The sequence below is a fragment of the Anguilla anguilla genome, chromosome 16 (assembly GCF_013347855.1).
Source record: "Anguilla anguilla isolate fAngAng1 chromosome 16, fAngAng1.pri, whole genome shotgun sequence".
Classification (NCBI taxonomy): domain Eukaryota; kingdom Metazoa; phylum Chordata; class Actinopteri; order Anguilliformes; family Anguillidae; genus Anguilla; species Anguilla anguilla.
This window is the reverse complement of record NC_049216.1, coordinates 1,175,122-1,200,861: the sequence shown is the minus strand read 5'-3', so window position 1 is coordinate 1,200,861 and position 25,740 is coordinate 1,175,122. Positions and strand designations below refer to the sequence as shown.

The following is a 25,740-nucleotide window of genomic DNA, read 5'->3' as shown; positions in this document are numbered from 1 at the left end:
GACAACATTCAACCCATTTGGAGAACATATCTACAACAACAAGATAATATTTGTAACTTTGGCATGGAGTTAATTCAATAAAATCCATCATTAAATGAACAAAGGGTCCTTCTGGTCCTTCAGGTGAGCAGATTACTGTCCCTCTTCCAACATTGTTGGTGAGACGTATAATGTATTTTTCGCCTAAATTTTGTGCATAAGTCAAAAATCTGGGAGCATAATAATAACGGTTCATGTAGTCAATCCATCCCCCTTTTTTGACACATGATGGGAGGAATGTGACAGTTACGCCAGAAAGGGAAAAGCCGACCAGGGCAGAGCGGGGCGCTGTTGTGAATCAGTACATAAACCAGAAGGAGTCTTTGAGCAATGGTAGGCCCACGTCCAGATTTCACAGGGGTCCGCAGAGGACTAGAAAACCTGTATATCCTGTACTGAGAAAAGGTTAAGATCATTTACAGGCGCCAAGGACATTACCAACACAGGGGAGGATTAAGAAGTTAGGATCAGCATGAGCATTACCTAGGGAAACGAAATCAGTGGAGGAGGTGTGAGCCTGACATTTGTAATCAAAGAGGGTTTCAGAAGGGCTGAGAGCAGGTTTCAGACTAACTCGTGAGCGATGAGTTTTCCTGTGGAAGTAAGAAAATTACACTGCTGCCTAAGAGTCATGACACTCCAAAATAATGACACACACCTAAAGGGTCGCCAGAATCAGTGTATACAGTGAGGGATTTTCCTTCTGCCATAAGGCAAGCTCAGGAGGGAGCAAAGAGTTACACAGCCTGTGCGGAGAGGTGAGAGGATAAATGAGCGCTCTCTGTTGTGGAGAAATAACTAAATACAGCACAGGAAACAAGGGGGATCCCGTGGTGGGATCGCAATGAGCTGAAAAAAAGGATCAAGTCAGAATTAGGCAAGGGCACATCAGAAAGGTGAAGATGGGGCTTAGTGTAAGCATCAATCAGAGTCTCACAGGAATGAGGTTCACCATCGTCAGCTGTGGGTAGCAGAGTGGCAGGGTTACGGACAGAACAACGTTTCAAAGTGGCTTGAGGCACATTAGTCAAAACATTGCTGTAATGTAAGGTGCGTGTGGGGGTGAGATGTGCAGTTTGTGCCTGCAGAAGAATCGAGTGCACTGCATGCGGTACATGAACAGTCAGAGGGGAAAAGGCTACGAGGCTAACGTAAGCTAAGTGCCTCAGTTGCAGCAGCAATAATTGCAGCTGATACCAGTGACACATGCAAACCACTTTCCCTCAGTGGCTTCTTTACAAGAGGGCTATCCCAAGCCTTCTCGAATGCTGGATCTCTGCCTGTGTCAGAATATAATGCCATACTGGTGAGTTTTCAAATTATCTGTTTGTAATATTTTCACAAAGTGCTTCGTGTTTTTTTATAAGACATGCATAAATTTGACAATGGTTTTTAAATGAATCATATCAGCCAAGCATTTTGTGATGGCATTTATTACACTGATGGTGGAAAACATACTGTTTAATTGGCTATTTTCTTAAACTACTGGTAACCTGTTTGTTCTTAAATGGCACGTACCATAATTGTGCTCTTTGATAAATCTCACTCCCATGTATTTGATCACATGTATATAACAAGTAGTGTCTTGTAAGCTCATATGGGCTGGGCACCCTAAAAGGGTGTAAGACACTGAAATAAGATAAACAAACAAACACACCCCAGTTCAAAGAATATCATATAAAATGTGATGTTCAAAGAATTACTGTGCTGCAACCCTGTGTTGTATGTTAGGAACTGTAAAATTATGTTGAACAATGTCAAACTGACATGGTGAAATGTTTTGTATTTAAGTTAGTGATGAATACCATTCCACAGCCACCAGCAGGTAGACTGGAAAAAACGTTTTACCCATGACTGCTTATGATGGCATTTTCTTGTATCATAAACCCTCTCCGGCGGTGACACGGTGGTCCAGTGGGTAGCGCTGTCACCTCACAACAAGAAGGTCCTGGGTTTTAATCCAGTCTGGGCCTCTCTGTGTGGATTTTGCATGTTCTCCTCAAGTTCACGTGGGTTTCCTCCCACAGTCCCAAAACATGCAAGTAGGTTAAATTTCCCATGGGTATGAGTGTGTGAGTGCCCATTTATTATCAAACAGGTCTCCAGTAGTTTAAGAAAATAGCCAATGAAACAGCATGTTTTCCACTGTCAGTATTGTTAATACCTCCCTTGCCTTTAGTCATGTTCCCTCCAATTTTAATATGGCTTGTGTTACCCTACTCCTCAAGAAACCCACCTCAGATCCCTCTGATGTAATGAATTATCGACCCGTATCGCTTCTAACTTTTTTGTCCAAAACCCTTGAGTGAGCAGTGCTTAAACAGCTAACCTCTTTTCTCCATCAGAACAACCTGCTAGACCTTCACCATTCTGGCTTCCAATCCGGGCACTCAACAGAGACTGTGCTCCTGGCTGTGATGGAAGCACTCGCTACTGCAGGAGCCTCACGCCTCTCCTCTGTCCTGATCCTACTGGAACAGTCTGCAGCATTTGACACGGTCAACCAAAACTACTCCTCTCCACCTTGGCTGAGATGGGCATTTCTGGGACTGCCCTGTCTTGGTTTGCTTCCTATCTTGCAGATAAGTCCTACCAGGTCACCTGGATGGGTTCTGCCTCTGCTTCTCCTTGTTACAGGAGTACCACAGGGATCTGTACTGGCTCCTCTGCTGTTCTCCATTTACAACAATCTCTTGGTTCAGTTATTAATTCACATGGCTTCTCCTATCACTGATATGCAGACAACACGCAACTCTTCTTCGCTTTCCCCCCCTCTACCTCACAGGTTAATGATATAAAATCTTCCTGCCTGGCTGACATTTCAACCTGGATGGCCAGCCACCACCTGAATCTCAGCCTCAATATCACACACTGCGACACACCCCTTTCTGAACAGGAGAGTTTGACACAGGGAGATACGTGAATCCGGAAATATTCTGGTCTTTATTTACATACTTTTAGAGAGAGAGAGAGAATCCAGTCTATTACAAAACAACAAAACAGCTTCGCCCTTCACCCTCACGGGATCGGGGTAAAAATAATAATGAAACACAACATACTAAAATAACAAAAACAAAATAACGAAACTATGACACTTTCTAGTCTCTCTCTCGGCTCACGTTTTCCTCGGTCAGAGACACCTACTGGGAAGAAAGCACACTTTAAATACCTGGATTAATTACTGACGCACTCCAGGTGAGTGTGCCTACTTAACCAGTAGGCGTGGTCCTCAGACTGCCCCAAACCACTCCCACAAACTGAGCCCTGCCACACTCAACAGAACTGAGCTGCTGTTCTTCCCATACAAGACCTCCTTACTACGTGAGCTCTCAATCACAGTTGATGGCACCACAGTGACTGCCTCCACCCAGCTGCTTGTCCAGGCTATGGTGACCTCCCGCCTTGATTACTGTAACTCTCTCCCTGCAAGCCCGCCAGCTTGTGCCATACAGCCGCTGCAGATGATTCAGAATGCTGCTGTCCGACTCATCTTCAACCTTCCCAAATTCTCCCACGTCACTCCTCTGCTGCGGTATCTCCACTGGCTACCGGTCGCTGCCACGATCAGGTACAAAGTCCTGACCCTCGCCTACACTGCAGCCAACAGGACAGCCTCTGTCTACTTACAGGACACGATTTGATTCTATACGCCTGCTCAACCACTCCGCTCTGTAGCAGCAGGGCGCCCTGCACCCCCTCCCACTCGAGTAAAGGGATCATGGAGCTTCTCCACCATAGCTCCCCAGTGGTGAAACAAACTCTCTGTCCCTCTTCAAACCTCTCCCTCACTACCTATCTTCTGCCGTGGACTGAAGACTCATCTCTTCAGACTATACCTGGACTAACTGCCACCACTCTGTAAATCATTTCACTTTAAATCCCCGTTTTCATGGCACTCATGTTACATGTACCCCCATTCCAGCACTTTTTGTAATTTGTATTTTTGTCCTAATATTGTAGCTTGTTCTTCTCCCTGGTTTGACTTGGCATAAACTGGGTCAGAATAATGCTCACTGCATGAACTGAACTGTGTACTTGGCTATAAATATCTGTACGAAATGAGTATTGTACCTTATCAAACCTGTGTTTTGTAGTTGTTCCGATGACCATGATATGCACTTTTGTACATCGCTTTGGATAAAAGAGTCTGCTAAATAAATGCAATGTAATGTGATGTCCTGCGATAGATTTGCGGCCTTTCCAGGGTCTATTCATGCCTCTCGCCCAGTGCACGACACAAGAAGGACACGAATCAAGACTGTGTGTCCAAAACATAAAATCTATGACATAGGAGCTCTGACAGCATCGATCACCATCAATCTCTGAAATAAAGTCACAACAGCATTACTGGGACAGTATAAACAGACCAATGCTTTACATTGTGTACTCTATGCGCAAAAACAAGGCAATTTATGTGCATCATATTCATATCAGTACTGTAATTCTGTAATTTCACACTGTAATATTGTAATAATATAAAATGACAGCAACACAACATTCCTGTAATGTAATTACAGTATCACATTTTGCAGTAAGTAATTGACAAATCAATATTCAGTCCAAAAACTCATATTAGGAGCCACTGTTGACCTTTTTAAGTTTGGCTGTACAATCCTTCCAGCTTCTCCCATTGTTATGCCTGGATTTACGACATGGTCAATATCTGTGGCTCTAAATTTATTTGATACAGCAGTATTTCTGCTACCTGCTTGACCACAACCTCAGCCACAGCCACGACCCGTCCATCAGTACCAACTGCATTGGGCTGCTCCATGTCAGACACTGCTGAATGTAGTGCTGTAAAACAGCCTTTTATGTTGGGATTACCAATCGTCCTGCAATGCGACTCACCTGGGCAATGTTGCTGGAAGTGACGAGACAGGGCAACGTTGCTGGAAGTGATGAGACAGGATTGCAAACATGTTGACTTTATTTCACAATCTGCATGTCTAGTAATAAAATTTGGACATCTTAATATGAGGTGAATTTTGCAAAAACTGAGTTTGTGATTTAGAGTTTTGTAAGTACAGCAATTTGTGTCTTAAGGTAAAAATTTTGCCAGTCAGTTTGGCAAATTGAGTTTTCCACATTGAGTCAAAGCAATCATAACATACTGTAATGCATTTGTAATGCGTGACTGCAGATACTAGAGATGCATCTGAAAAAATGAGAAAAACTGGGTCTCAGGAATATCTCAGAGACTGGATGTCATGCAAACCACACTTCTGCCTTGATTTTGGCTTAGTCGTCTAATCCATTCAACTGATGTGCAGCAGATCCAGGTTCAATCCTACAGGAAAACCATTTCTTTGAGAGGTAACATAAACATACCAGCTCAATAGACAAGCAGTGACTTTTCAAAATGGATTGAATTGTGGTTACACTAAAGTAACAGAAGCAAGCATTCATCAGACACGACACAACTTTTCTTATAATGGATTTTATTTCCACTACTGTAGATGAATTTCATTGCTTCAACTGTGCAGATTCTAGCCCCATGCTGTTCTGCTCATATGGAGTCCAAACATAATCCCATACAGCATATGAAATAAGTACTACTGTGTCACAGGAGTTCAATACATCACACAATAATAAATCATAACCAACCAACACATTTGATATTTTTTTATAATTCAGGTTTAATCATTGAAGATTATTGTCTGAAAATACAGAAAATTAAAGCAACAGGTAAAAAAAACAACAATATGATCCAATAATTAAGGAAACTCAACTCATTGTTTACATTAATGAAAGGAAATAAGTGCACTGCAGTGATCATTCTGCATTCTCTCTATCAGCTGCATTTGCCCACAGAAATTTGCACATTGGAACTCTTGTGAAAATTAATGAAAGCAACTGTAAAAACTAGCAAAATGCACATTTAAGTGGAGGAGTTTGCCACTGGCTTCTTTTATACAAAGATGCAGATACAGGAGACATAATTATTACTTCAAAAACATTTCACTCCGCCATCTTTTGGCATTATTACTCTCAATGTTATATTAATGTTTTAATAATCAAAAGTACATAAACACACCTTGAACATTTGCAATATAAATGTATTAAAATGTAAAAAAAAAATAAAATAAAATCATATTTAGACAGCGAGTGCTTAACCTGAACCTGCTAAAAGATCATACTCTTATGTACAGGGTTTAAGTTGTACTGAGGTTAATATTTGGCACAGCTGAAATTGCAGTGGTAAGGCATTGCTCAAGAAAGGTTGCAAGTGTGTCGACGTGTGTGTGTGTGTGTGTGATTGGGTGAGAGTGTGTTTCTGTGTGTGTGTATTTGTGAGTGTGTGTGTGCTTGCGTACGTTTGTGGGAGTGACTGTTGATGTGAACATGTGTGTGAGTGTGTGAGTATGTGTGTGTGTGTGTGTGTGTGCCCGGGTTACGTGTGTGAAAGGGTTAGAGAATGTGTGTGTGTGTGTGCACGCATGTATGTGTGTGTGCATGTGTGAGTATGATTGACTGCATGAGTATGTGTGCACACGGGTGCGTGTGTGTATGGGTAAGAGAAAGTGTGTGTGCGTGCGTTTGTGTGAATGTGTGTGAGACTGTGTATTTGAGTGTGTGCGCGTGCAAGAGAATGAGTGTATGTATGTGTATGTGTGTGTGCATGAGAGTGCCTTTGTGAATGTGTGTGTTTATACGTGTGTGTGTATATGTATGGGTATGAGAATGTTTGTGTATACATGTGTATATGGTGTGTGCACGCATGTATGTGTATGCATGTGTGTGCTTGTGTGAGTGCATGAGTATGTGTGTGTGTGCGTATAGGTAATAGAATGTGTGTGTTTATACGTGTGTGTGTGCGTATGGGAATGAGAATGTGTGTGTGTTGACACATGTTTGTGTTTGTGCGTGAGTGCATGAGTGTGTGTGTGTGTGCATGCGTTTGCGAATGTGTGTGTCTGTATACTGTATGTGAGTATGAGTGAGAGAAAGAGTGTGTGTGTGTTCGCATACGGGTATGAGCGTGTGTATGTTTGCATGCGTGTGTGTGTGTGTGTGCATGAGATTGTGTGTGTCCGTGTGTAGGTGTGTGTGAGTGACTGGGTGTGAGAGAGTGTGCGTGCGTAGGTGTGTGAGTGCATGTGCATGAGTAAACATGAGTGTGTATTTGTGAGTGCATGTGCATGACTGAGAGAGAAAGGGTGTGTGTGAGTGCGTGTGTGTGGGTCTAGGTGCAAATGAGTGTGTGTATATATGTGAGTGTGTGATTGAGTGTGTGTGTGTGTGAATGTGTATGAGTGTGTGTGTATATAAGTGTGTGTGTGTATGTGAGTGTGTGTGTGTAAATGTGTGTGTGTGTGTAGGTGTGGGTGTGTGAGGGTCTAGGTGTATATGAGTGTTTGTGTTTATATATGTGTGTGAGTGTGTGATTGAGTGTGTGTGTATGTGTATATGAGTGTGTGTATATATGTGTGTGTGTGTGTGCATGCGTTCGAGTGTGTATGTGCACATGTGTGTGTGTGTGTGTGTGTGCATGTGTGTGTGTCTCTACTCCAGTTAGCAGGGACACTGAGGAGTGTGTGTGTTGACACGTGTTTGTGTCTCTGCACGCATGTATGTGTGTGTGCGTGAGTGCATGAGTATGTGTGTGTGTGCGTGCGTTTGTGTGAATGTGTGTGGATGTGAGTGTGTGTGTGTGTGAGAGAGAGAGAGGGTGTGTGTGCATACGGTTATGAGCGTGTGTACGTATGCATGCATGTATGTGTGTGTGCGCGTGAGAGTGCACTAGTGAATGTGTGTGTTTGTGTGTGTGTGCGTGCATTTGTGTGAATGTATGTGGATGTGAATATGTGTGTGTGTGTGTGTGTGTGTGAGAGAAAGGGTGTGTGTGTGTGCATACGGTTATGAGCGTATGTACGTATGCATGCATGTGTGTGCGCGCGTGAGAGTGTAGTGGTGAATGTGTGTGTTCGTGTGTGCGAGAGATTGTGTGTGTTCATGTGTGTAGGTGAGTGTGTGCATGTGTGTGATTGGGTGTGAGAGTGTGTATGTGTGTGTAAGAGTGTGAGTGTGTGCGCACAAGTGTGTGCGTGCGTAGGTGTGTGAGTGCGTGTGCATGAGTTTGAGTATGAGAGAGAAAGGGTGTGTGTGAGAGTGTATGTGTATGAGTGTGTGTGTGTGTGTCTCTACTCCAGTTGGCAGAGGGACACTGAGGAGGACCTCCACACATAAAATCCAGCACAGAGGGGTGTGTGTGGAGTGAAGTGTGTGTGGAGTCTGTGCAGGAGGGTCAGTGTGTCACAGTCAGAGACGCTGTAGAAGGACAGAGTGCCGGCCGGAAGGTCCACACACACTCCTACCCTGTACACACACACTCCTCTACGAGCATCATCACACACTCCTGCTCTGCGGTAGGGGGAGGGGGGGACAGGTATGTCTGTTAGGTTCTCATTGTGACAGACAGCATAACTGAGTTTATCAGAGTCACTGAGTTTACTGCACTCCAGACTCCAGGAGATTTTATTGAATCCAAATCCACAGTCAGAACCCTCTCCTTTCCTGCTGATTCCTTTATATGTCACTGCTATAGAAACCCCCCCCCCCCCCTCAGACACACTGAACTCAGCCTCCCAGTAACAGCGCTCACACACACTCTCTCTGCACACAACCTGGGGCCAGTACTTAAATCTCTCCGGATGATCAGGATATGGCTGCTCTCTCCCCCATGTGTGTGTCACCCTCCTGTTCCCCTCAGACAGAGACAGCCCTCTGCACGCTGTGTTTGGATCCAGTGTGAGCTGACAGCCGTCTGCACACCAGAGACATTAATGAGATTAATTATCATTAATATTCACCTCATTATGTGTGTGAGAGAGAAAAAGCTGTGATAGTACCTGTGTGTGTGTGTTTGTGCACATGTGTGTTTCTGTGTGTAAGAGAGAAGTCTCTCTCTCTCACACACACACACACAGCAGAGTGTGTACCTATGGAAAGTGTTCTGTGTCGATACGCACTCACATTTCCTGGGTCCTGGTTTGGTCCTGTTCTCTCCTCCATGGTCCACACTGTAAGAACAGCAGAACAGAATTTAGAATTTTACCCATCCTTTATTTCCACTCTCAACACACCAATGACATCACATAAATAAAAACAAAGACACAATAAAACATAAAACCACGATCATATGAAAAACACAAATCAAACAAAGGAAACTTATTCCATTCCCTCACCCTATTCCACGTGCAAAAATAGCTCCCCTCCCTCCACTGAACATAAAACACCCTTATAATGCACACACTCTGAAACACACTCAGGTTCTCCATTGCTTTGTAATACTGAAACTCCACCATCACTGTGTCCCTGATCAAACCCCTAACTACAACAACCACATCTTATTTACTGCAGTGATCCCCTGCAGCACCCTCCACAGGAGATCCCCAACCCTCTTGAGTAACGCTGGTGTGAACAGTGCCCTCCATGCCCCCCCCCCCCCCCCCCAAACTCCTTTTGTGTGTGTGTGTGGGTGTGTGTGTGAGGCGCAGTGTGGAAACTCTACTTAAAGCAATGTGAGTGTGTGTCTGTGAGGTGAAGTGTGGAAACTCTCTGTACTTACAGCAGTGTGAGTGTGTCCAGTTTAGCAGCAGACAGCGCTCTCACTCCTGAGTCTCCTGGGTGATTGTATCTCAGGTCCAGCTCTCTCAGATGTGAGGGGTTTGAACACAGAGCTGAAGCCAGAGAATCACAGCCTCTCTGTGTGACTCTACAGCCTGACAGCCTGCAGGGAGAAGGACACACACACCTTACACACATTAATATAAACTAACAGGGCTGTGTGTGTCAAACACATAGCAGTGTGTTACTGTAAACACCTCACAGCTAGACCAATGAGGGTTTGTAGCTGGAGGGGAAGGTATCGCGTGTTCTCCCTTGGCTGGTGTGATTCAAAACCGGAGATGTTAGTTATTTTCCTCTGTTCGTAAGAACAGGGCACAATTATAATTAAGAATGCACTGGTTCCGTTGCCACAGGTTAGATATGAAGGCGCTGCTTCATATCCCGCTTAAAACTGGCCCGAAACGGATCAGTAGCATTCAGGTTACTCTCCGTTCGTAAACGGGGCTATGCTGTCATCAGAGATATATCCGATCTGTCGCCGGACTGTCAATATTCCAATGGGAGCATCAGAATATTCACAAATGCGCGGAACAACACATCAAATATATCCATGACCACAGCAAGAAAGCGTAACAGTTAATAGGTTTTACCCTCGTAATAATCTGACTCCATATTCATTAATAAGTTATGTTCCAAATTAGAATTTAGGCTTGATTTAGAATGGACCTCAGTTCGTCTGAAGTTCTACACCGAGGGTCAACGCAGTTTCACCCGGTACGCACCGCGGATACGCCCGTAACGACAATTTAACTAGATGTTTGCAGACGACACAGCGGTTGTGAGATTTCCCTCATGGGGAGTATAACCTAATTAAGGTTCAGGGACTCCGAAAGGGCCAATATTGGTCATCCCAGGATCAACTTGGTTCTGCTGACGGTCCCGCCTTAACTGAAAACTTGGTGATCAAACAAGTCCAACGGGCAGTTCCCTAGTCATAATTGGGGGAAACCGACTTAGAAGGCTTTTACAAGAACGAAACATTGACCAAGACCACACAAATCAAGTCATTAACAGTTTTAATGTCAGGTAGGTTATACACTTAAAATAGTCAATTTGTAGTTACAGAATTTAGAAAATAGTCTAACAATCAAAGATAAAGATGAGCATACCTGACAGCAGTCTACACACAGAAAGAGTCTTGTGTGGGAAGTCTGATTGCAGACTCCCCGAGGGCCCTGTTCCTCTCCTATAAGAACCCAGCGCAGGCAGGTGGATGTCGCCACAAAAGGGTCATAAAACCATAAATGTACTTGGAGGGGGAAGATTGGAATTTGGTTCAGACAGGATCAGACAGATGGATTTAGGCTACTAGGAGGAGTGTCCCAAAAATACAGTTTACTTACAAATTGATTAAAATAGATTTTCTACAGGTTTGCTGGTTTTAAAACCTAAACCAGAGCATCACTCGCACAGAGACCATAAAAACCATACCAAATATGAATATTTGTTCTCGTGATTGTCATGAAAACTCCGAAAAACATGAAACAACTGCACAATCTTTCACATGAACCAACCGTCAACTCTCAATGTCCCTCCACAGTGCATCAAGACCGCATAGTGTAGTGTATCAATGCACTCGACCCAAATCGGGATTTACTTCCCAACAAAAAGTGTGCGTGAGTAAATTTCTCTCCTTATGAAGGTTGGGAGACAAGTTACCCAGCGACACCAGGCGAGGGCACTGTGACTGTCCCTCAACCGTCCTGAGCAACTTGCCCCACTTCCACCATGCGACCCTACCACTTGCCATCTGAAACCTCCAGGATGTTGGGATAATTTTAGAATTGCTTGACCATAGAAAAGAGGTGTCACCTGTTAACTGTCGCAAAACCAGATGCCAAGGTCTTACGGGCCACTCTGTCCCGACAATATCAGACTCTGCACCTGGCGAATTGCTTTACGACAGTCAGAGAGGAAATTCCACTCTATGCCTGTTCCCGTGGGCCTTACAGTTCCCCTCTCTGGCCCCGTGGGACAAACAGAACGCTGTCCCAGGGGTCACTGAAAATGCCCAACTTTGACAGCAGTCCAGGTCCGGTGTTTATGGTCTCAAGCCCGGCCTCGCTGGAAACTGGAGGGGGCTGAGAACCAATGCAGCATGAGTGGAGGTGCGCAGAGAGTGTATCAGGTGTCGAAAATAACAGCATTGAACCAGGGTGATGGTAAAGATGACTGCGCTAGGGATGACGCACCCTCGGAACACCCAATCCCACCAGGTGTACGTGTCCTGGGCGGACCGGGTAGAGGAGCTGGCCAGGATCTCCGCCGTTCTTTTGGCCAGATTCACCTCCACCTAAGCCTGGTTGATGTGATAATTGGTGTCACGGATGATCTGTTATACCAAACTCATTAGGTCAGTCAGGGCCCGCGTTCCTTGTTCGTAGAATGTGTCCTCCCACCACGGGGAGACGTCCACCTCCAGTGGAACTCGGCCTAGAATGTTGATCTGACCCATGGCCAAATCTTCCGTCACTTCCAAGCAGAAAGTGTGGTTTGCTGGACAGGTCAGACCTCCATACGAGAAAGAGTTCATCTCGCTGATGATGCACCATTGTGTGTGGGAAACCTGGATAGCGTCAGCGTGGCCATGCAAAGACTGCACACTAATGAATTTGGTATCATTGGGAGAAAAAGGTTGTAAGGTGTTACAGGTACAGATGATATAGCTGGAGCTTTCATGACAACACATGCGAGTGGTGAATATGGTCTCTGTGCCCCTCATAGTGATATACCCGGTAAGGTGATCTAATTTTAGAACCTGATTCTTCACTACTACGCCGATAGAGCGTATGGTAGTGGAATTTGGGTACACCTGTTCTGGGTGAATTAAAGGAAAAGAAACAAAGAACCCAATACATTTTGTGTGGATGGTTATTGAAAATGATAGTATAAAAATAAAGAACAAAAAATAAAGAAAAACACCAAAATCATAAATTAAGACATATAAGACAAGTAGTGTTCAGAAACATACAATGCCTACATACATACATTTATTAAAAAGTTGAAAATTACTGGAATGGTAATTACGGTAAAATAGTTTAATTGAAGCAGACTGAAGAAATGTTGTCTAATACTATGTGTTAATGGTATAAGAGAAATTCATTATTGCACCAAGAAATTCATAGAATCACATAGGATAGTGTTTCTATTGTGTCCTATATGTGCGCTGTTTAGGATTGGATGTGTGCTGGTTTATGTGCTCTTGTTAGATTAGATGACTGTGAAGTTCTTAATGGGATGGGTGGATCCCCTAATGTAACAAATTGGGTGTTGTAAAATTTGCTCTGGTGCTACACCAGGGGGCCTGTTTAAAGTTAGGAGTTGGCTAAATGAGCTGCTGACATGTTTATGACCCCTTCAGAGATTTCCACCCAACTGGTCTGTCACCGATGCTTGAGGTGCTAACTTCTTGCCTGTATTTGTGCAAAGAAGAGAACATCTATGTAGGGTTACTGTCTGCATAATTTGGGGGTTAAACCAAAACTGACAAAAAATAAAAAGATGAAAAAACAAAAAGAAAATCAGACACTGTCTTGGGAGTGTAGGTTTACTGTTCCTTAAATATTCAACAACTGACAGAGAAGGGGGGGAAACAGAACAAGACAGACAGATGGGGAGAAGGGAGAAAGGAGGAGGAGGAACAGTAAATGAAAAGGAAGGAGGGAATTTAAGGAGAGGAAACTGTGAAAAAGTAGAATAAAGTGAGACCAGTAAGCCAGTCCTTGCCAAAAAATGACCCCTCTTTCAACATTTTAATGCTAAAAGACAAACTTTATGTAAACTTAGGAGTAATTGCTTCTTCTCCTTATTTATTTATTTATTTATTTGAGATATGTAGTTTGGAAGACTTCTTCCTTAAATAATTTTCATTGCAGGCACAGATGATACTGGCCCTTATTAGTTGAGTTAAAGTTTGATGACATTATATTCATTTATGGCATTGACTGGCTTATCAATGGTTTGACAAAGATTCTAATATGTATATGTTGTGCTATGGTGAAATTCACACAAAAATACCATTAGATCTCTAGTATCTAACATGCCCTAGCTAATTTAATTGGCACCCAAATAAGTCGGTTAGTGAATTCTAACAGTTTCTAAATGGCGTGCACAGGCATGCATTAATAATTAATATATTATTAGTTAATCTTATTAATTAAAATCCTCTGGTTTCATCCTTGTGCTGCTAAGACACAGAACAAAAACTCAGATGAAAACAATAGGGTACTCCAGAATTCACTACACTTTTTTGAAAGCGAGCTTTCTAAAGAAAGGTGAATGGTGGCACACCTATGCCTACATAACTTAATTTAGCTCTAGGCTAATGGTTATTTTATTTATAATAGGCCAAAGTCTATTTTTTGGTTGGTTATAAGCCATGTTGGAATTTTACCTTCTACACTGGCTTATCTCAACTGTTTTATAAACCCTAACCTATTTATTTAATTAATAGTATACCAATGGTTACTGAGACAGATAACACAGGCCAAGGACCTTGGTTCCAGCTCCTCAGAAATTCAGAAGTTCTGTGTCCTGATACCTTTTCACCAGTCTCAGAGGTCTTTAGACATGAGTCCCACATGTGGCAAATTCCAGACGGTCGCCACCCTTGTTGTAGCCTGCGGCTACACTTTCAGAGGGATGGAGACTTGCATTTGCCGTGGCACTCAGCGGTCCTGTGACATTACATCGGGCGTGGTACCCAGAGGTTCAGTGACTACACTGGTACCGGCCTCGATCTCTGAGACTTAAAGTATGGTTTTCTCCGGACAGATACGAACAGTTTCAAAACTTGGTGCAGCTGCAGTCTGCACTGTCAGAGGTCTTGAGATGCGTGTACTGCCACAGGGCCATACCTGGGTTTAAAGATCAGCACAGACTCTGCTTTCAGGGCTGAAACTTCGAAGCCGAGGTTATGCACCTGATTCAGCATTCAGCAGTATTCTAATATTATTTAATTTAATTATAATAAGAAGCTTGCCACTTTTCCTGGGTTAGCCCCCTAGCAAAGTTCAAACTTCTTCGCATGTGCATTCTGTGATTGCACACACTTACTGGCAGCTATAAACTTTCTCACTGTTCACCTTCTATTGCTTTTTAGCCTTTCATACTCCATTCTGTTCACCTTCAAAATTCACTGGCTTTTCACCAGTGCCTCATTTTCTCCTAAGTTTGAGCAAAGCTTTCTGAGCCTCTGCGCAGAAACAGTAGTAAGCCTTGCGTCAAAACTCCCTTCTTTTCTACAAACGCTTACATTTTCGTACACATACGCAACCATCTACTGCTATAGGCTAGTTTTTTTCCTAAAACGCATTTTGCCGTATTAGCACAACACATTTCATAAAAACATGCCAGCCTAAGCTTCTCTCTTTCCCTGTTTATGCATTCCCCCGAAGGGTAGTAATATGGAAAAAGCCTGGTTTCTACGGTCCCAGGCCTGTCTGGGATATGTCGATCCCCTGCACAGTGGCTAAAAACTCTCCCTAGCACAGGCTAATATATGAGAATTGTGTCACTCACCACACCAAGGATCAGGAAACCCAGAGAAGAAAATGCGAGATACCCACAGTGAAGGGTATCACGCCGGGATGAAAAACACCAGCAGACATTTCAGGGAACACTCCAGATACTCCATATCACGTCGAGGTCACCACTTGTAAACACCTCACAGCTAGACCAATGAGGGTTTGTAGCTGGAGGGGAAGGTATCGCGTGTTCTCCCTTGGCTGGTGTGATTCAAAACCGGAGATGTTAGTTATTTTCCTCTGTTCGTAAGAACAGGGCACAATTATAATTAAGAATGCACTGGTTCCGTTGCCACAGGTTAGATATGAAGGCGCTGCTTCATATCCCGCTTAAAACTGGCCCGAAACGGATCAGTAGCATTCAGGTTACTCTCCGTTCGTAAACGGGGCTATGCTGTCATCAGAGATATATCCGATCTGTCGCCGGACTGTCAATATTCCAATGGGAGCATCAGAATATTCACAAATGCGCGGAACAACACATCAAATATATCCATGACCACAGCAAGAAAGCGTAACAGTTAATAGGTTTTACCCTCGTAATAATCTGACTCCATATTCATTAATAAGTTATGTTCCAAATTAGAATTTAGGCTTGATTTAGAATGGACCTCAGTTCGTCTGAAGTTCTACACCGAGAGTCAACGCAGTTTCACCCGGTACGCACCGCGGATACGCCCGTAACGACAATTTAACTAGATGTTTGCAGACGACACAGCGGTTGTGAGATTTCCCTCATGAGGAGTATAACCTAATTAAGGTTCAGGGACTCCGAAAGGGCCAATATTGGTCATCCCAGGATCAACTTGGTTCTGCTGACGGTCCCGCCTTAACTGAAAACTTGGTGATCAAACAAGTCCAACGGGCAGTTCCCTAGTCATAATTGGGGGAAACCGACTTAGAAGGCTTTTACAAGAACGAAACATTGACCAAGACCACACAAATCAAGTCATTAACAGTTTTAATGTCAGGTAGGTTATACACTTAAAATAGTCAATTTGTAGTTACAGAATTTAGAAAATAGTCTAACAATCAAAGATAAAGATGAGCATACCTGACAGCAGTCTACACACAGAAAGAGTCTTGTGTGGGAAGTCTGATTGCAGACTCCCCGAGGGCCCTGTTCCTCTCCTATAAGAACCCAGCGCAGGCAGGTGGATGTCGCCACAAAAGGGTCATAAAACCATAAATGTACTTGGAGGGGGAAGATTGGAATTTGGTTCAGACAGGATCAGACAGATGGATTTAGGCTACTAGGAGGAGTGTCCCAAAAATACAGTTTACTTACAAATTGATTAAAATAGATTTTCTACAGGTTTGCTGGTTTTAAAACCTAAACCAGAGCATCACTCGCACAGAGACCATAAAAACCATACCAAATATGAATATTTGTTCTCGTGATTGTCATGAAAACTCCGAAAAACATGAAACAACTGCACAATCTTTCACATGAACCAACCGTCAACTCTCAATGTCCCTCCACAGTGCATCAAGACCGCATAGTGTAGTGTATCAATGCACTCGACCCAAATCGGGATTTACTTCCCAACAAAAAGTGTGCGTGAGTAAATTTCTCTCCTTATGAAGGTTGGGAGACAAGTTACCCAGCGACACCAGGCGAGGGCACTGTGACTGTCCCTCAACCGTCCTGAGCAACTTGCCCCACTTCCACCATGCGACCCTACCACTTGCCATCTGAAACCTCCAGGATGTTGGGATAATTTTAGAATTGCTTGACCATAGAAAAGAGGTGTCACCTGTTAACTGTCGCAAAACCAGATGCCAAGGTCTTACGGGCCACTCTGTCCCGACAATATCAGACTCTGCACCTGGCGAATTGCTTTACGACAGTCAGAGAGGAAATTCCACTCTATGCCTGTTCCCGTGGGCCTTACATTACTCACCTTACACACATTAATATAAACTAGCATGGCTGTGTGTGCAAACACACAGCAGTGTGTTGCACACCTTACACACATTAATATAAACTAACAGGGCTGTGTGTGTCAAACACATAGCAGTGTGTTACACACCTTACACACATTAATATAAACTAACAGGGCTGTGTGTGTCAAACACATAGCAGTGTGTTACACACCTTACACACATTAATATAAACTAACAGGGATGGGTGTGTCAAACACATAGCAGTGCGTTACACACCTTACACACATTAATATAAACTAACACACATTAATTGTCTTCAACCTTCCCAAGTTGTCCCCTGCTGAGGTCACTCCACTGGCTACCAGTCACTGCAGGTTCACAGTCCTGACCCTCACCTACACTGCAGCCAACAGGACGGCCCCCGTCTACTTACAGCACATTATTAAATCCTATACGCCCACTTGACCACTGCCTTGCACCCCCTGCCATCCGGGTAAAGGGTTCAATCTTGTCTCTACCACAGAGCTTCTCCACCCCCTGTTCCTCTACGAACCTCTCCCTCACTACCCATCTTCCGCCTCAGACTATACCTGGACTAACTATCACCACTCTGTAGATCATTTCTATCACTTAAAGCCCCCGATTTCTACACATGTGCCACTCATGTTACATGTACCTCCATCCAGCACTTATTGTGCCCAGTATCATTGTCTAGATGTTGCTTGAAATGCCTCCTAGTTTGACTTAGCATAGGTTAGGTCAGAGTAATGTTCACAATGTGTTCATGGCTATGAATAACTGTGCAAAGTATTGTACCTTATCGGACCTGTGTTTTGTAGTTGTTCCAATTACCTTTTGTATGCACTTATTGTACGTTACTTTGGATAAAAGCGTCTGGCAGATAAATGTAATGTAATATAATATAAACTAACAGGGCTGTGTGTGTTAAACTAAAATAACATGAATGTGGAATGAGTCATTATCAAACACATTTGAGTTTACACCCCACTACAGTTCAGTAAACAGGACTAATTCATTTTCTTCATTCATTTGTGTAGTCAAATTCTACCAAGAGGAAGAACAGGAACATGCAGTTTCAGTTCTGTGGAGTGTCTGTTTTCACATTAGAAACATTGACATCAGTGTTGTATTTAGTCACATTGTAGCCCTAATTTATTGAAGGGGTTTGTGTTTGTACTCACCCCGTTCTCTGCAGTTTACAGTGTGGGTCCTCCAGTCCAGCAGACAGCGCTCTCACTCCTGAATCCTGCAGCTCGTTGTCTCTGAGCTCCAGATCTCTCAGCTCTGAGTGAGAAGAACGCAGGACTGAGGCCAGAACATCACAGCAGCCCTCTGTGAGATTACACCAACCCAGCCTGTGGAGAGACCACACACAGACACACACAAACACGCACGCAAATTCTTTGTGACATTGTTCACCTTGACAGTTGATCCATATGTACCTACGCATTCCTGAAATGTACACACAAAAACAGGGAGGGGGGTGTGTAAATTAAGTTCATAAAGTATTCTGACTAATCCACAATAGTCTACGGCAATTACTGGGCTCTAATAACCCTTTCCATGTGATGAACCTATCTGATTTGCAGACATATTAATTTCATCTGCCAACACAAAAAACTAGAGCCCGACCGATGCCAGATTTTTGGGTCCGATGCCGATCCCGATTTTGGAGAGTCCTAGCCCACCGATTACCGATGTTTTGACCGATATTTTGTCAAAAAGTGCAACGTTTTCAAATCAATTTGAAAAACTTATATTTTATTAAAGTTTCTATATTTAAGAACATTTAACTTAAGCAAACAAATAAAAATAAAAATACAAAGAACTTTTTAGATAAAAAAAGTAAAAGATGATATTAAATTAAATATATATATATATATATTAACATCATCTTTAAGTGTGTGAAATCAAAATAACTCCACACCTTGGTTTTACTCCTCTTTTCCAGCCATCTATAAAAAAATAATTTAAAAAAATCAGTTTTCCAGTTTCAAACATGTATTTTTATGAATATTATTATTGTTATTATTATTATTAATTTGTTATCATTATTTCTTAGTATCTATTCTCATTACATTCATTATATTTTCTTATTTTATTCCTACTACGTGATCTCAAAGAGTAAGACTATCTAGCGAGCTTCCCTGTCCATAAGAATTAGGCGGTGAAAATAATTACAATGGGCTCTGACACGTCACTAGATGACACACTCGCTCGCAATAACGCATTAGCTATTGACGCAGCCTCATTATTTCTTATTATATATTCTCAGTAAGGTAAATTAATTATATTTTCTCATTTTATTTCTACTACATGATCGCAAAGAGTAAGACATTATCTAGCGGAGCTAATGAGTGAATCAAGTGTAACGTTAGATGAAATTAAATTGACTGGATGAAATACGTGAAAAAAAACTACAATGCGCTTTCGTGCAAGTTACCCGCGCTAACTGTTGGTTGATTCACTTCTCCAGCAGCAATCCTTCTCTCATGTTATCACGACAAAGCTAGATAACATGGCTTAAAGTGATCCATGTTAGAAGTGTTTTATCTGCGTTTTTACTGTCTGGTTAGCTTGCTACGATGACGCGTGACTAGATGACACACTCGCTTGCAATCACGCGTTGGCTATTCACACAGCATCATATAGTAGCTAATATCATTATCTCAGATTAAAAAAAACAAATGTGTGATACATTCAATCACCATTTTATTTTACCTGGTTATTTATTTGAGAATACAGCGATGTCCTCTTGAAATGTAGATCCTACGCTGCTTATGTGCTCACTGCCACTTCATAAAGGCTTGCTAGCCAGCTAGCTAGCAAGCCTTTTTTTTTTAATTTTTTAATTAAAAAACTTTCACTAAATATATATACATTTATTGTGGCAATCGAATCTGTGCAGACAAGTCTTGCAGTGGAGAATACTGGATGAGGCACGAGTGACAAACGTCTTATTAGAGAAGTAGCGCGTCAGCTGCTGCAGTTCACACTTGTATTAAAGCTCCCTCTACTGGATAATTCTAGTAAATAGCAATTACAACGTTCGAACAGACGAGTACAGATAAATAATCATTGTTTTTTTGTTTATTATACTTATTAAAAAATCGGGGCACATCGGCGTCATAACTGCCGATCCAGATGTCGTCAAAAAAGTCAAATAATGGCCGATATATCGTCGGGCTCTACAAAAAACAGCATTTTTGTGGTGCACTTTACCTCACCTGACATGTTCTTCAGTTCATAAACATCTATACATTTCAAAGACGCTCAATATGCATCACTATGAATAGATAAACATAACTGTTAATGTACAACTACTCGTATAACCCATTAGCTAAATACATTACAGTTATAATGATAATATTTTCTTCCTAATCTTGTAACCATCAAGTTATCAAACAATTTAAGTTTAACAAATTATACAGTCTGTCAGGGTTTTTGACATTAATTTTAAAATATTCAGCAAGGTGAAATGAAACCGCATTCAATACAAAATTGCCCTCTTCCTTATTTACCTCTCGCCAAAGTAACGTGACAGTAACTATGGCGACGCTGTTTAAAATGTGCCGTTAGGAGGGTCGGTTGGTTACCATGGCGATGCCCGCTCACTCTGAGCTGTTTACTGTTACCTCAGCTAGTTCATTCTTTGAAAATACAGAACTACCGTTACATAACACAATTATTTGATAATAACTATTAACACTTATCATTTGTTTACCATTTACATCAAACAACATGACCCTCACGTTGACACGTGTTGCCGTTGTTCTAAGTTCAGCTTTCGCTTTGACCCACAGGCACGAGTTAGCTAGCTAGCCAGCCCAACCTACCTTAACGTTACTTCATGACCCAACCTAGCTAGCGGAACCAGTGAGGAACTAAGCAGCTAACTGTCACAGAGAACTTAAATATATGCGCCACCAGTATATAAAATAACACTGAGATTTTTATCTAACCAGTCATGATATTATTGGTCAGACCTGCGATATTGTACCTGCTAACAGCTGAAGCAGTGCCGGAACCGTGTACGAGCTGTGCTACACTTCAGTTCATTTGACACGCTCTTACTGCAATGCAACTACGGCATCAACTGGAATTACACGGCATCGCCATCTAGTGGCTGTATGAGAACAGCACAACCGATTACTGCCACTAACTTTTATTGCTGGTAGACACTAGATTTTCAAAAATGTGGTGTCTTTTGAAACTTCCACACATTGCACCTATGTTCTGTATGTCTTTACGCTATAATCCATCAATTCATTTTATTTTCGCACGCTTTTGCGAATATAATAGGTTAATTATTGCGTTACATTTAATTATTTTTGTAACAATGATAATAATAATGAAAATAAAAGCGTGATGTATTAGGTCATTTTTTTTCCTTTAAAACCCCTTATCAACATGGTAACCCTTGTGGGTTTGGTAACCCTTGTGGAGTAATATAAACTGCACAAAAACTTGTGAGGGGATTTGAAGATTATTAGAATACTTATCTAAGAAATGCTCCTGTAAATGATGTTATTCTTTAAATGATAGGAGCTAGAGCCAGAATATTGATCTCTGAATCAGACTATTCCACACAGCATGACTGCTTACAAAGGTATAATATCCAGGCTATGATTTGGGACTGGAATAACAGAAAAGTGACAAAACTAAACAATGTAACACTGCATCTAAACAGCAGCTCACATGTTGTTCAGATGGACACTCTCCCACCAAGATGTACACACGTACCGTGCCGGTGAGTTAATGCCTGGCTTTACCAGGAGAATAAAATACCATTTTATTCACAATCCTTTCAGAAACACCACAATCCTAAAAATTAAACATCCTGCTGGACTGAACTCTGACAGTTTTACAGATGTAATTCTGACCCAAATGGGCCCTTTTCTTATGCTGTAAGTTCTCTGAATTGGGGCAAAGGGCTCATCTACCTTTTCTATGATCTTTTCTCTGGGCTTAACCCTCCCATCCCATACTAGACATGCAGCTGCCACCTTTTAGAGTGGACAGTGAGTTAGTTTTCAGTGCTGTAGGATGTTTGGCCATCACCAAAAGTAAAGATGTAAAAGACAACACACATTTTTCATGTGTGGACAGTGAATTTGCTTATTTCCTTTTGGTTTTCTGTGACAAACCTCCCACAGCACTGCAAGCTAACACACAGCTAAAGGCAGATTCACTGTAGAAACAGGAAGTAATGCACATGCTCATATTTATGTATTGTGGTGTGGGCCTCTGGAGCCCTGCCACTCCCTGCTAAGAGCCGCCACTCAGCACCACTTCACCTGTGTCTCACCGGCCAGCCTGCCGCACCATGGACAGCGCCGGAGGGACAGGGCTGAGTTTCAGCACCTCCACTCCACACTCAGACATGGACAGTGCCGGAGGGACAGGGCTGAGTTTCAGCACCTCCACTCCACACTCAGACCTGGACAGTGCCGGAGGGACAGGGCTGAGTTTCAGCACCTCCACTCCGCAGTCAGACCTGGACCTGAGATACAGTCAGGCCACCAGCAACATACCAGTGCTTTTTCCACACCACTTTCCCCTTTGCCTGAGTAGCTGCTGGCCCTCTTTAGGCCTCATGGTCTCACTCCAGGGGTGTGCTGGCTTTCCCCTCACTGAGTGACTAACAGAGTCTCTGATACTCATTTTTTTTTTTTTGTGGCAGACTCGGATGTGCCCCTCCTCGTGGCCTGCATTTTGGACCCACCTGCACTTCCCTAGCACTTTTGCTTTCCCCAACACTTGAGCAGCCTGATCTCGTTTTGTGTTTCACTTTTCCTGTATTCATTCATTGTGATACCGCTGTCACAATAAAAGTCCTCCACAGGCATATTGCCAGCACTGTCTGCCTCGTCTGTGCCTCATTCCCACAGCATACACTATGGATGTGATAAAAGTTTATTTAAGGAGATGAAATATATGGAATTGAAGGTATCTGTAAGAGGGTGGAAAATCACAACCTGTACCTGCCATATAAATGCTCTGCCCGTTTGCAAATGTTGCACACAATGCAAATCATGCAAACTATGCAGACTACACAGAAGTATAAAACAGTCATTAGAAGGAACATCTCTGTAAACCCTTGCAGGAGGTCATGCAACACATACATGAAGGATAGATTCAATCATTAGGGCACACCAGTAGTACAAAGTTCCTTATTTACTGTCAGGATAATTACCATGCAGTGCCCCCAAACTCTGTCGGATGGGGGGGGGGGGGTGGTTTGGTGGAGATGGCAGTAGGTACTAGAGTTTTGGTCAGGTCAGACTCTATTTTGTCAAATGTAAACTAGTGTGGATTGTGGGAGATGTTCTCTGGATAGAATTTAAGGGAAGCTCAAACAATTTACTTCATTATCCAAAGTCCTTTCATGAAAAGCATTTTTGGTATGCATCACAATTTCTTTGTGTTCCTTTTCTTTATCTTACAATCACTTCAGGTGCATGTCCTTTCCTCTCTTATAGCATAGTGTCCAGTCCATCTTGCCATGTCTTGTAAATAAAATGATTGCCTCTTAACACTGTTAAACCTTTCTATTCATGGTTATTGGCAACTCTCATACTGTGTCATAAAGTGCTCTTTCTCTTACAGCGTGTATAAAGTACGTGGCTTACTTATACACTGACTGAAGTGTGCATCTCTGCTAGAACCAATGACTGCATTGGTGCCATAAATAAACTCCTCTTCCATCATCTTCTGTTTGAAAGCCAACTTTAGGGAATGACATCCGGTCCAGACCCCCATAGAAGCATCCAATTGCACCAAGTGTGGCTCTGACAGACAGTAGCATTTCCAATGCTAAAGGAGGCTACTGCCCTCCTGGAAGAGCATATAAAACACTGCAGAGCTAATATAAGCCGCGTTTCCACCAAAATTACCCGGAACTTTCAGTCCCAGGAACTACTTTACCAGGAACTAAAAGGTTCCTTCAGCCAATGGTTGTCTGCGTTTCCACCGGGGTCTAAAGTACCGCGAAGATTAGGCAAATTAGCCCACTGACGTTGTCGTCGGTCCATCTGTCATATGATTTCTTCTGTAACCCCATACTACCACCGAAGTAGCCTACATTATTTTCTAATAACCGGGACAGCCCGGAGGGGTTTATTCCACTTATATACAACGGGTTACCAACAATGACTATATATGGTTACTTTTGTATTTATTGATTTTCATATATCCTCTCAAACACATTCATTAACAGCAGAAAACATGCACACGTTGAAAACAATTTGCTGTTTTATTACTTTCTCGTCGTCAATTCCATATAGGCTAATCGCAAAATGACAAGAATACAACGAAAACTCGGACTTGCGTGAAAATGTAAATTAGTAGTGGTACAGCCACCGTTTGCTTTCCTTCGAAGTTACTGCTAGCCGAGCAACGAAGTGTGCCCTCCAAATGCGAACCATGCACCATAAATGAGTCCATAGTCTTCCTGGTCTTTTCGTGGAATTGAAAAATGGCAGTAAAATTGAGTAAAATTACGGCAGTCTGAAAAAGCTAAAGGGAAGATTACTAGAATTAACCTGTTATTTTACCCGGATAAAAAGTGCGGAAGGTGATTTCCAGTTTGCTTGTACTGTATCACCTATGTTAATTATGCAGAACTACCGCATACCTCACATAACTGTATCAAACGTTTTGAGTCAATTACAACGGGCTAACAAAGAAAATCCGGAAGAAAATATTCAGCAACCGAATTAATCCATTTGAATGTTTTGGTAGCCTACGTAATATGCCGTCCCAGCACGAATGCTTAGCATTTTATAACACGAATACTAAAGCAAGAAAAGAACAGAAGAGCACACGTTATAATTCCAAGACGTTGACAGGCTATAACCAAAAGTAGGCTACTGCGCCGCATAACATACAAGTTTGATTTGAAGTTATTATGAAAATAAATTGGTTTGCCGCTGCATATTTTCAAACATGGCGGGTAATGGCGGAAAATAAATACAACACAAATGCTACGAGTACTCGACCAATCAGAAATGTTCAGCGCTGCAAGCTCCACCCAAAAGGTTCCTGTACTTTCGGAAAGTACTACCCCCCGAGCAGGAACGTTTTGGGGGGTAAAACAAAGCCCCCAGAACTAAATTTAGACCCTAGTTCCTGCGGTGGAAACGCACTGAGTTCCTCAAAAGGTTCCTAGTTCCGGGGTATAGTTCCTGCGGTGGAAACGCGGCTATAGCCAAGGGCTACAGACAATAGGGAAGGGCTACAGACTCCAGTTCAGAGTGAAACCCCCATTTCAACAGAGTCATTTACTCTCAAACACAAGAGAGTGCTCCTATGTTTAAGAGGAATAAATTCCTTCCTTCTTACAAAAAGGGGGAAATACGTGTGGTTCCCAGAGATCGAACCCGACATAGTTTTTATTTTCATTATTTCCAGCCCCCAAAGAAGGGTGGTTCTCAATGTCCTATCTTGGATCTCAGTGTTAAACAAACATTTGAGGCAATATAATTTCAAAATGTTAACATACAGCGCTCGTTCAATATGTCAGAACAACTGGAAAATTTTGTGCAATTCTTTTCATCAATCGTCGGCACCCAGTAATTGATTAATAATGATTAACTGATTAGAGTAAAATCTACTCCATGCCCCATAAAAAGAA

General features: G+C 42.5%; 1 protein-coding gene across 1 annotated transcript in view; it reads right to left on the bottom strand.

Moving 5' to 3' along the window:
• Positions 1–8,195: 8,195 nt before the first annotated feature.
• The window catches only part of LOC118215096 (NACHT, LRR and PYD domains-containing protein 3-like), a gene marked incomplete at its 3' end in the record, with an annotated part of 105,258 nt that continues 87,713 nt past the window's right edge, over positions 8,196–25,740 (bottom strand). The window contains exons 7-10 of the mRNA XM_035395532.1: positions 18,287–18,460; positions 9,611–9,772; positions 9,016–9,062; positions 8,196–8,806 (exon numbers count right to left, since the gene is read on the bottom strand). Coding sequence (XP_035251423.1) covers positions 8,196–8,806; positions 9,016–9,062; positions 9,611–9,772; positions 18,287–18,460 — 994 coding nt within the window. The remainder of the gene's footprint in view (positions 8,807–9,015; positions 9,063–9,610; positions 9,773–18,286; positions 18,461–25,740) is intronic.